We start from the raw sequence: 12,288 nt of genomic DNA on the forward strand, positions 1-12,288 counted from the left end.
GCTTCTTCCTTACTGCTGTCAGACTTTTGAATGGACTTACCTTGCATTAAGTTGATATTTCTCTACACCCTAGCTATGACTGTAACACTACATTCTGCACTCTCTCGTTTCCTTCCTATGAAGGGTATGCTTTGTCTGTATAGCGCGCAATAAATAATACTTTTCACTGTATGTTAATACATGTGCAATAATAAATCAAATCAAACCCCTATTGAACCTCACTATCCAATCCTAACCTCTCCCCTCAACCCCTATTGAACCTCGCTATGGAAGGTATTTTGAGAGACAAGATCTACAGGCATTTAGAGAGGCAAGTGTTGATTAGAGACAGTCAGCATGGCTTTGTGAGTGGAAAATCATGTCTCACAAATTTGATTGTGTTTTTTGAAGGGGTAACCAAGAAGGTAGATGAGGGCAGAGAAGTTGATGTTGTCTACATGGACTTTAGCAAGGCCTTTGACAAGGTACTGCACTGCATGGTAGGTTATTGCATAAAGTTAAATCTCACGGGATCCAGGGTGAGGTATTTAATGGATACAAAATTGGCTTCTTGACAGAAGCCAGAGGGTGGTTGTAGAGAGTTGTTTTTCTAACTGGAGGCCTGTGACCAGCGGTGTGCCTCAGGAATCACTGCTGGGTCCACTGTTATTTGCCATTTACATTAATGATTTGGATGAGAATATAGGAGGCATGGTTAGTAAGTTTGCAGATGACACCAAGACTGGTGACGTAGTGGGCAGTGAAGAAAGTTATCTCCGATTGCAATGGGATCTTGATCAATTGGGCCAATGGGCTGACGAATGGCAGATGGAGTTTAATTTGGACAAATGTGAGGTAATGCATTTTGGTAGATTGAACCAGGGCAGGAGTTAGTCAGTTAATGGTAGGGCGTTGGGGAGAGTTACAGAACAAAGAGATCTAGGGGTACATGTTCATAGCTCCTTGAAAGTGGAGTCACAGGTGGACAAAGTGGTGAAGAAGGCATTTGGCATGCTTGGTTTTATCGGTCAGAACATTGAATACAGGAGTTGGAATGTCTTGTTGAAGTCATACAAGACATTGGTAAGGCCACACTTGGAATACTGTGTGCAATTCTGGTCACCCTATTATAGAAAGGATATTATTAAACCAGAAAGAGTGCAGAAAAGATTTACTAGGATGCTTTTGGGACTTGATGGATTGAGTTATAAGGAGAGGCTGGATCGACTGGGACTTTTTTCCCTGGAGCGTAGGAGGCTGAGGGGTGACCTTATGGAGTTCTATAAAATAATGAGGGGCATAGACAAGATAGATAGTCAATATCTTTTCCCAATGGTAGGGGAGTCTAAAACTAGAGGGCATAGGTTTAAGGTGAGATGGGAGCGATACAAAAGTGTCCAGAGGGGCAATTTTTTCACAGAGGGTGGTGGGTATCTGGAACAAGCTGCCAGAGGCAGTAGTAGAGGCAGGTACAATTCTGTCTTTTAAAAAGCATTCAGATAGTTTACATGGGTAAGATGAGTATAGAGGGATATGGGCCAAATGTGGGCAATTGGGATTAGCTTAGGGGTTTAAAAAAAAGAGCGTCATGGAGAAGTTGGGCCGAAGGGCCTGTTTCCATGCTGTAAACCTCTGTGACCTCTGTCCAATCCCAACCTCTCCCCTCAACACCTATAGAGCCTCACTATTCAATCCCAACTTCTCCCTTCAACCCCTATAGAACCTCACTATCCAATCCCAACCTCTCCCCTCAACCCCAATAGAACCTCACCATCCAATTCCAATCTATTTTTCTTTCCCCCTATATGCTTTACATGCCTAATCCCTACCTCTCCATCCAGCCCATCTATTGTCAGATCCTGGTCTACTTTAGTATCTAGTTGTAGCCCTTCCTCCCTGCTCCCTATTCAGTTACCTATCATGTTGACCCCTCCTCCTGGCTCCCAGCCATATTGCTGTTATATCCTAATCCAGCACCAGTTCATAAGAACATGAGAAATAGAAGCAGAAGGAGGCCATTCAACCCATTGAGCCTGCTCCACCATATAATAAGATCATAATTTATTGACCATTGCCTTAAGTCTACATTTCTACCTTCCCCCCCCCCCATAACCCTTGACTGCCTTGTTGATCAAAAGTCTGTCAAAATCAGCCTTGAATATAGCCAATGACCCAGCCATCACTGCTCGCTGTGGAAGAGAATTCAAAAGACTAATAACTCTGAGAAGAAATTTCTCATCTTCATTTTAAATGGGAGACCCCTTATTTCTAAACTGTGCCTCCTAGTTCTTTATTCCTCTGTGAAAGGAAACGTCTCTCAGCTTCCACTCTGTCAAGCCTCGATTTCAATAAGATCACTCCTGCCTTCTTAATTCCAATGAGTATAGGCCCAAACCACTCAACCTTTCCTCATAAGACAACTCCTTCATTTATTTCCCTTGAGTGTCTATCAAATTTCCTTTGAAGTCATTGAGATCTATGATAACAAAAAGACTTAACAAAAAGATTTAACAAGGTAAGTGTGAGGTAACACACTTGGGGAAGGCTAATAAGGTAAAGGATTACACTATGAATGGTAGGACCCTGGAAAGTACTGAAGATCAGAGGGACCTTGGAGTACATGTCCACAGATCAGTGAAGGTGGTATGGCAGGTAGATAAGGTGGTTAAGAAGGCATATGGGGTACTTGCCCTTACCAGCCAAGGCATAGAATACAAGGGCAGGGAGGTCAATATAGAACTGTATAAACACTGTTGAGGCCACAGCTGGCATACTGTGTGTTGTTCTTGTCACCACATTGAAAGAAGGGTGTGATTGCACTGGAGAGGGGCAGAGGAGATTCACCAGGATATTGCCTGGGTGGGAGGGTCTGAGCTATGAGGAGAGATTGGATAGGCTGGGGCTGATTTCCTTGGAGCAGTGAAGGTTGGGAGGGGACCTGATAGAGGTGTACAAGATTATGAGGGGCAGAGATAGGGTGGATAGGAAGACACTTTTTCATTAGTAGAGGGGTCAATAGCCAGGGGGCAGAGATTTAAAGTAAGAGGTAGAAAGTTAAGAGGGGAGTTTGAGGAGAAACATTTTCATTCCAAAGTGGGAGTTTGGAACTCACTGTCTGAAACGGTTGTTGAGTCAGAAACTCTCATACCATTTAAGGACTATTTAGAAATTCACTTGTGCTGCTATAGCCGGGGCTGTGGGCCAAGTGCTGGACAATGGGATTAGTGTGGCCAGATTTTTGTTGACCAGCATGGACATGATGGGCCAAATGGACTTCTTCTGTGCTATAAGCATCTATGTTCAGGAGGATTTTTAGCATGTTCCCAGTGAGGAAGGAGGTGTTTCTGGATCTGGGGAATGAGGTGAGACAGTGGATTAAGTGTCCGTTGGGGAACTTTAGAGAACAGTGACCATAGTATTATAAGGTTTAGGTTAACTATGGAAAAGGGCAAGGAGCAATTCAGAATAAAATTACTAAATTGGTGGAGGACTAATTTTAGTGGGGCAAGAACAGATCTGGCCCAGGTAAATTGGACAAACATGGACAAGCAAGCACAATTCAAAAGATGATGTGAGAGTGCCTACCCTTGACATCAAGACAGCATCTGACTGAGTGTGGTATCAACAGCCCTCGCAAAACTGGAGTCAATGGGAATTATAGTCATACCTAACACAAAGGAAGATGGTTGTAGTGGTTGGGGATCGACCATCTCAGCTCCAGGACATCACTGCAGGAGTTCCTCAGGGTAGTGTCCTAGGCCCAACCATCTTCAGCTGCTTCATCAATCAACTCCCTTCCATCAAAAGTGGGGCTGTTCGCTGGTGACTGCACAATATTTAGTATCGTTCGTAACTCCTCAGATACTGAAGCAATCTGTGTCCATAAACAGCAAGACCTGGACAACATTTAGGCTTAGGCTAATGCACCACACAAGTGCCAGGCAATTAATGTCTCTAACAAGAGAGAATCTAACCATCTCCCCATGACATTCAATGGCACTGCCATTGCTGAAACGGAATGATCAACATGCTGTGATGATACCAGTAATCAGAAACCTAACTGGACAAGCCACCTAAATACTATGGCTACAAGAACAGATCAGAGGCTTGGGGCGGCATGGTGGCACAGTGATTAGCACTGCTGCCTCACACCACCAGGGACCCGGGTTCAATTCCCAGCTTGGGTCACTGTCTGTGTGGAATATGCACATTCTCCCCGTGTCTGTGTGGGTTTCCTCCGGGTGTTCTGGTTTCCTCCCACACTTCAAAGATGTACAGGTTAGGTGGCTTGGCCATGCTAAGTTGTCCCTTAATGTCAGGGGGACTAGCTCGGGTAAATGCATGAAGTTATGGGGATAGGGCCTGGGTGGGATTGTGGTCAGTGCAGACTCGATGGGCCGAATGGCCTCCTTCTGCACTGTAGAATTCTATGCAGCTTTGCATCAACTCAACCCCTGACTGCTCATAGCCTGCCCACAAAGCACAAGTCAGGAATGTGATGGTACTCTCCACTTGTCCAGTTAAGTGCAGCTCCAACAACACTCAAGAAGCTTGAAAACGCAGCCAGCCCGATTACACCACCTCCACCAATTTAAACATTCATTCCCACCACCACCGATGCGCAGCGGCAGCAGTGTGTGCTATATACCAGGTACAGTACAACAACTCACCAAGGCTGCTTCAACAGCACCTTCCAAACTTGCATTGTTTATATCTAGAAGCCAAAAGCAGTAAGTGCATGGAAACACCACCACCTGGAAGTTGTCCTCCAAGCCACACATCATCCTGACTTGGAAATATATCGTCGTTCTAACATTGTCGCTGGGTCAAAATCCTAGAATTCCCTTCCTAACAGCACTGTGGGTATACCTACACCAAACTGACTGCAGCGGTTCAAGGAGGCAGCTCACCGTCACCTCAAAGGGAAATTAGGGCTGGGCGACAAATTCTAGCCTTGCAAATCATGTTTAACTCAGTTGATTGAATTTTTTGATGAAGTAACAGAAAGTGCTGATGAGGGTAATTGATGTGGTGTACATGGACTTCCAGAGTACATTTGATGAAGTGCCACAAAATAGGCTTGCCAACAAAGTTGAAGTGCACGGAATAAATGGGCCAGTGGCAGCAAGCATATAGAATTGGCTGAATGACACGGAAGAAAAGAGTTGTGGTGAATAATTGTTTCCTGGTCTGGAGAAGGTCATGATGTGGAGATGCCGGCGTTGGACTGGGGTAAACACAGTAAGAGTTTTAACAACACCAGGTTAAAGTCCAACAGGTTTATTTGGTAGCAAATACCATTAGCTTTCGGAGCACTGCTCCTTCGTCAGATGGAGTGGCAATGTGCTCTCAAACAGGGCACAGAGACACAAAATCAAGTTACAGAATACGGATTAGAATGCGAATCTCTACGGCCAACCAGGTCTTAAAAATACCTTTAATCTTTAAGACCTGGTTGGCTGTAGAGATTCGCATTCTAATCAGTATTCTGTAACTTGATTTTGTGTCTCTGTGCCCTGTTTGAGAGCACATTTCCACTCCATCTGACGAAGGAGCAGCACTCCGAAAGCTAATGGCATTTGCTACCAAATAAACCTGTTGGACTTTAACCTGGTGTTGTTAAAACTCTTACTGGAGAAGGTGCACAAAGGGTGCTCCAGGGTTGGTACTGATATTCATAATGTACATTAATGGCCAAGACTTGGTGTGCAGGCACAATTTCAAAATTTGCGGATGACACAAAACGTGGACCATGAGGCGGATAGTGACAGATTTCAAGAGAAGAGAGACAGGCTGGGGGAAATAGCAGACAGGTGGCAGATAAAATTTAATGCAGAGAAATGTGAAGTGACTCATTTTAGTTGGAGGAACGAGGAGAGACAATGGGTGAAATCGTTCCAAAAAAAATGGCAGTGTGCATCTCTCCAGGGAAACTGGTCGGTTTCCTCTCCAGGTTCTACCACACTCTGCCAAAACAAAAATCAAGAGGATGTGATTCATGGTCATGCAGGGACGGGGCCTAAACGGGCTGGCAAAACCCGGCTGCTCAGAGATTGTGGCGCCATCGGTAAAGGGCGCCCTGATCAGAACTGCAATAAATCTTCTGCCAGTCCACCACGGAGGCCTCAAGGGCTCCCCACCCCTCCGTGGGACCATGGCCCTTTCTCTCTCAACCCCCCCCCAACTGTGGGATCATCAGCTCTTTCTCTCCTGCCCCTGCCCCCCCCCCCCATCCTGCTATCATTGGCCCCTTCCCGCTTACACCCCCCAAATGTCCAATGCTCGCATCCCCTCCCCATTGGACGACTTGCAGCCCACAACCACATCTGCACCCCACCCCCCCCCACCCCGAGGCTCCGACAGGGATCTGCATGGTGCCAACCTGGCAGTACCAACTTGTGCCAGGGAGCATTACCAGTGCACTGCCTGGCCATGTTCCTCGAGACCCCGGGGAGACTGCACGACAGGTTCACGTCACTATGAACGTGTTGTAAATCACTGTGATGAGATGTCACATCGGCATGGTTTGAAGGTATGGCGAAGGGTCAGGATATGGCAGAGATGGTGTTTAATTATATTAAAATACATGAAAATGCATATAATCAGGTTTATGCCCATTATTGTTGTGAACCTGATGATATTGCCGGCAAGAATTGTGACTTCCGGATCTTGAGCCCCCACCACAACCTCGCAGACAGTGAACGCAAGCTCAAGGAATCGCCTTAAAATGAAGGATACAATTTTAAAAGTGGGTGTAGGAACACCTGGAGGTGCATGTGCACAAATCATTAAAGGTGGCAGGGCAGGTTGAGAATGTGGTTAAAAAGGCATAAAGGATTCTGGGCTTCATAAATAGAGTACAAAGGCAAGGAAGTTGTGATGAACCTTTGTAAAAACCCTGGTTCGACCTCAACTTGAGTATTGTATATATTGTATCCAAGTCGGGACACCACCCTTTAGGAAGGATGCGAAGGCAATAGAGAGAGTGCAGGAAAGATTTCTTCCATGGTTGACGAACTTCAGTTGCATGGATCAATTGGAGAAGCTTGGGTTGATTTCCTTCGAGAAGAGAAGGTTGAGAATAGATAGAAGTGTTCAAATCATGAGGAATAGATGGGGCGAAGCTGGTATCGTTAGTGGAAGGGTCAAGAACCAGACAGCACCAATCTTAAGTTGAGCGGCAAATGGACCAATGGCAACATGAGGCAAAACTTTATTATGCCCATGATTGGTTAGGGCCTGGAATGTACTGATCAAGAATATAGTGGAACCAGATTCAATTATGGCTTTTGAAAGGGAGAAGCAGGGGGAGTAGCTGTTCTACAGAGGGCCAGCACTGACACAGTGGGCTGAATGGCCTCTGATTGTTTTGTATCCATTTTATAATCCTCTCTGTGTCTGCCTCTGTAAATATACACTGGATAGAGTATAGAGGTGAATGGTGTGGGTGTGTTTAAGGGAAAGCTAGATAAACACATGCGATAGAAAGGAATAGAAAGATATGCTGATAAGGTGAGGTGAAGTGGAGTGGGTGGAGGGTTGAATGGAGTAAAACACTGGCATGGACCAATTGGGCTTAAGGATGTTTTTTCTGTGCTGTAGAATCAGTGTAACACAGACAGGTTTCTGCCAATGTCACCTTTTCATAAGCAACCAGATGAACTGATTAGTGGTTAACTCGAGCACTTATATCATATAGATTTTAACATGGGCACTCTATCCAGTGCATATTTACAGAGGCAGACACAGAGATTCCCATGAGTTATCTAGCACCAGACGAGAGTGAACTGTTCCCTTCTACCCGCTGTGTACTGTACATGTACAGGAACTGACACTGAGACACACATGGGGTACACAGTACCAGAGTGAATCATTTCGTTTTGCCCAGTTTGTACTGTGTATCTACAGGAACTGATGCTGAGCAACACATGAGCTGCACAGTACCAGAGAGAATTTGTGATCTCCCCACACCCAATTCACCTATTTTCTGATTAATTTTAAATTTGTAGGAGCTCATTTTGTCTTGCAATGCAATTTATCGGGACAATGCCAATTGCAGATATATATGTGGGATGGTTTCAAACACACTGATATTCCAATGAACAATATACATTAATTGGGCCTTTTCTTTGTTCTTTCCTTCAGTACATCAATGGAGGGAGCCTTGAGCAGGTACTGGGCAGCACAGATTATCTGTCTTGGATGGTCCGGATCAAACTGGCACTGGACATTGCAAAGGGCCTGTGCTACCTGCACTCCAAGGGGATCTTCCACCGGGACTTGACATCCAAGGTACAGAAATCAAAACTGAAGTACAGTTAGCAGAATGATTATGGATCAGGATTACTCAGCTTACTTTAATTCATCCATCCAGAGCCTTTCCTCAGTGCGTTGTCCAATTGATTTGTAAATGTATCCCAGAGAGACTATTCGCAATGGCGGGAGGGATGGTAACCACAGGACAAAGATCTAAGATAATTGACAAACAGGAGGTAAAGATGAAGAAGAGCAGGCGAATTCTCCCCAATGATTGAATAAACTGGGATTGTTCTCCTTGGAAAGACGGAGGCTGAGGGACGACCTGATAGAAGCTTATAAAATTATGAGCGGTATAGATAGGGTGAACAGTTAGAAACTTTTTCCCAGAGGAGAAATAATTACAAGGGGGCACAAATTCAAGATAAGGGGGGAAAAGTTCAGTGGAGATATGCGGGGGGAGTTTTTAACACAGAGGTAGTGGGGGTCTGGAATGCACTGCCAAGTGAGGTGGTCGAGGCAGTTAGCCACACATTTAAGACTTATCTTGTTAGGCATATGAACAAATGGGGAATAGGGGAATATAAATGGTTGGTTTAGATTGGTAAATGTGATTGGTGCAGCCTTGGAGGCAGAAGGGCCTATTCCTGTGCTGTACTGTTCTTTGTTCTTGTTGTTCTTTGTGTCCTGGCCTTTATTTTTCCCTCAACCAATGTAGCTAAAAGAGAGTAACTAACTATTTCATTGTTGTTTGTGGGAGCTTAGTGTACACATTCACTGCTGGGTCCTTTACAACACTGACTGCCCCTCAAAAGCATTTAATTAGCTGTAAAAGCTCTTTGGAAAACCTGAAGTCATGAAAGGCACTATATATTGCAGATTCTTTAACCTGAATCGAGCAACTGCCTTTGAACGACAGAAATTGGATCTACAAGCACAGACAGCAGGATTTGGGCTGGACTCCAAATGAAAGGGGAGATGCAAGAGCTGCAAAGTCATTTCGTTAATTAGAAAGTCTCCTTCAATTTCCCGTGAAGCTTTAAAGCCGGAGAATTTCCTTACTCTTGGAGACATTTGTGATCCAAGCTTCAGCAGTTATTGTAAAGTATCAGGGAGAGCAACACAACAGACCAATGCTTGTCTTCCCGGGTGAACTCTAGTTTTTTCTGGAATGTGAGCGGAAGGTATTGAACCAGACAGGGAGTAGACTCAGCACATGGAGAGCATGGTCGTGCAATGGTTATCTTACTGGACTTACATTCCTGCTAGTACTGAGGTCCAAACCCACAAGAAGCAGTTTGATATTTTGAATTGAGTTCAATTTTTTGAAAAAAAGCATAGCTGTAAATGTGTTGCATTATGAAAACCCAACCAATTCACCAATGTGCTTTAGTGAAAGTAACCTGCCACCCTTGCTCTAGCCCAATTGTGATTCTAATCTCATAGGAAATAGGAACAGGAGTAGGCCACATGGCCCGTTGAGCCTGCTCCACCATCCAGTATAATCATGGCTGATCTTGGGCTTCAATTTGGGTGTCAGGGGGTATGGGAAGAGTGCGTTGAGATAGAGGATCATCTATGATCATGTTAAATGGTGGAACAAGCTTACAGGGCCCAAGGATCTATTCCCGTTCCTAGTTTCTATCTACATAACTCAATTATCCCGCCCATCCACATATCCCTTAATTCACTGCAAGACCAAAAATCTGTCTATCCCAGTCTTAAATGTATTCGGTGAGAGAGCATCCACAATGCCCGGAGGTAGAGAATTCCAAAGATTCACAACCTTTGTCTAAAGTATTTCTCCTCATCTCAGTCCTAAATAATTCTGAGATTGTGCCCCCGACCAGCAGAAACAATCTTTCAGCGTCCACCCTATCAAACCCTTTCAGAATCTGGTAGGTTTCAATGAGATTGCCTCTCATTCTTCTAAACTCCAGAGAATAAAAACCCAGTTTACACCGCCTCTCATCATTGGACAGCCCCCTCATCCCAGGGCCCAATTTAGTGAACCTTCGCTGTCCCATCTCCAATACAAGTGTATCTTTTCTTAAATGTGGAGACCAAAACTACACAGTATTCCAGTTGTGGTGTCACCAAAACCATGGACAATCGTAGCAAACCTTTTTTTATTCCTGTACTCCAATTCCTTTACAATAAAAGCCTACATGCTATTTACCTTTCCAGTTGCTTGCTGTACTTGTTAGAACATAGAACAGTATAGCACAGAACAGGCCCTTCGGCCCACGATGTTGTGCCGAGCTTTATCTGAAACCAAGATCAAACTATCCCACTCCCTATCATCCTGGTGTGCTCCATGTGCCTATCCAATAACCGCTTAAATGTTCCTAAAGTGTCTGACTCCACTATCACTGCAGGCAGTCCATTCCACACCCCAACCACTCTCTGCGTAAAGAACCTACCTCTGATATCCTTCCTATATCTCCCACCATGAACCCTATAGTTATGCCCCCTTGTAATAGCTCCATCCACCCGAGGAAATAGTCTTTGAACGTTCACTCTATCTATCCCCTTCATCATTTTATAAACCTCTATTAAGTTTCCCCTCAGCCTCCTCCGCTCCAGAGAGAACAGCCCGAGCTCCCTCAACCTTTCCTCATAAGACCTACCCTCCAAATCAGGCAGCATCCTGGTAAATCTCCTCTGCACTCTTTCCAGCGCTTCCACATCCTTCTTATAGTGAGGTGACCAGAACTGCACACAATATTCCAAATGTGGTCTCACCAAGGTCCTGTACAGTTGCAGCATAACCCCACGGCTCTTAAACTCCAACCCCCTGTTAATAAAAGCTAACACACTATAGGCCTTCTTCACAGCTCTATCCATTTGAGTGGCAACCTTTAGAGATCTGTGGATTTGGACCCCAAGATCTCTCTGTTCCTCCACAGTCTTCAGAACCCTACCTTTGACCCTGTAATCCACATTTAAATTAGTCCTACCAAAATGAATCACCTCACATTTACCAGGGTTAAACTCCATTTGCCATTTTTCAGCCCAGCTTTGCATCCTATCTATGTCTCCTTGCAGCCTACAACAGCCCTCCACCTCATCCACTACTCCACCAATCTTGGTGTCATCAGCAAATTTACTGATCCACCCTTCAGCCCCCTCCTCTAAGTCATTAATAAAAATCACAAAGAGCAGAGGACTAAGCACTGATCCCTGTGGCACTCCGCTAGCAACCTGCCTCCAATCCGAAAATTTTCCATCCACCACCACCCTCTGTCTTCGATCAGACAGCCAGTTACCTATCCAATCGGCCAACTTTCCCTCTATCCCACACCTCCTCACTTTCATCATAAGCCGACCATGGGGGACCTTATCAAACGCCTTACTAAAATCCATGTATATGACATCAACTGCCCTACCTTCATCAACACACTTAGTTACCTCCTCAAAAAATTCAATCAAATTTGTGAGGCACGACTTGCCCTTCACGCATCTGTGCTGACTATCCTGGATTAATCCGCATCTTACTAAATGGTCGTAAATCCCATCCCTAAGGACCTTTTCCATCAATTTACCAACCACCGAAGTAAGACTAACCGGCCTATAATTACCAGGGTCATTTCTATTCCCTTTCTTAAACAGAGGAACAACAATCGCCATTCTCCAGTCCTCTGGCACCATCCCCGTGGACAGCGAGGACCCAAAGATCAAAGCCAAAGGCTCTGCAATCTCATCCCTTGCCTCCCAAAGAATCCTAGGATATATTTCATCAGGCCCAGGGGACTTATCGACCTTCAGTTTATTCAAAACTGTTATGTTAACTTTTTGCATTCCTTGTACATGTAAACTCAAGTCTCTTTGAGTATCAGCATTTACAAGTTTCACACCTTTTTAAAAAAAAATTCTGCTTTCTTATTCTTTGGACCAAAGTGAATAACTTCACACTTCCCTACATTATAATCCATCTGCCATCTTGTTGCCAATTCACTTAACGTGTCTATATCTGAGTATTGCTGGGAAAAACATTTTGTGAAAGCTATCATGTGTTAAAAATTACACTGACAGCCAGTTTAGATTGTCAGT

General features: G+C 44.6%; 2 protein-coding genes across 4 annotated transcripts in view; both read left to right on the forward strand.

Moving 5' to 3' along the window:
• Positions 1–12,288, forward strand: part of LOC144495190 (uncharacterized) — a 984,403-nt gene that overhangs the window by 154,765 nt on the left and 817,350 nt on the right. The window lies entirely within an intron of this gene.
• The window catches only part of LOC144495186 (dual specificity testis-specific protein kinase 2-like), a 168,309-nt gene that overhangs the window by 66,890 nt on the left and 89,131 nt on the right, over positions 1–12,288 (forward strand). For all 3 annotated transcript variants that reach the window (XM_078215210.1, XM_078215211.1, XM_078215212.1), the window contains exon 4: positions 8,125–8,271. In XM_078215210.1, coding sequence (XP_078071336.1) covers positions 8,125–8,271 — 147 coding nt within the window. The remainder of the gene's footprint in view (positions 1–8,124; positions 8,272–12,288) is intronic.

The sequence above is a fragment of the Mustelus asterias genome, chromosome 6, assembly GCF_964213995.1.
Source record: "Mustelus asterias chromosome 6, sMusAst1.hap1.1, whole genome shotgun sequence".
Taxonomy (NCBI): domain Eukaryota; kingdom Metazoa; phylum Chordata; class Chondrichthyes; order Carcharhiniformes; family Triakidae; genus Mustelus; species Mustelus asterias.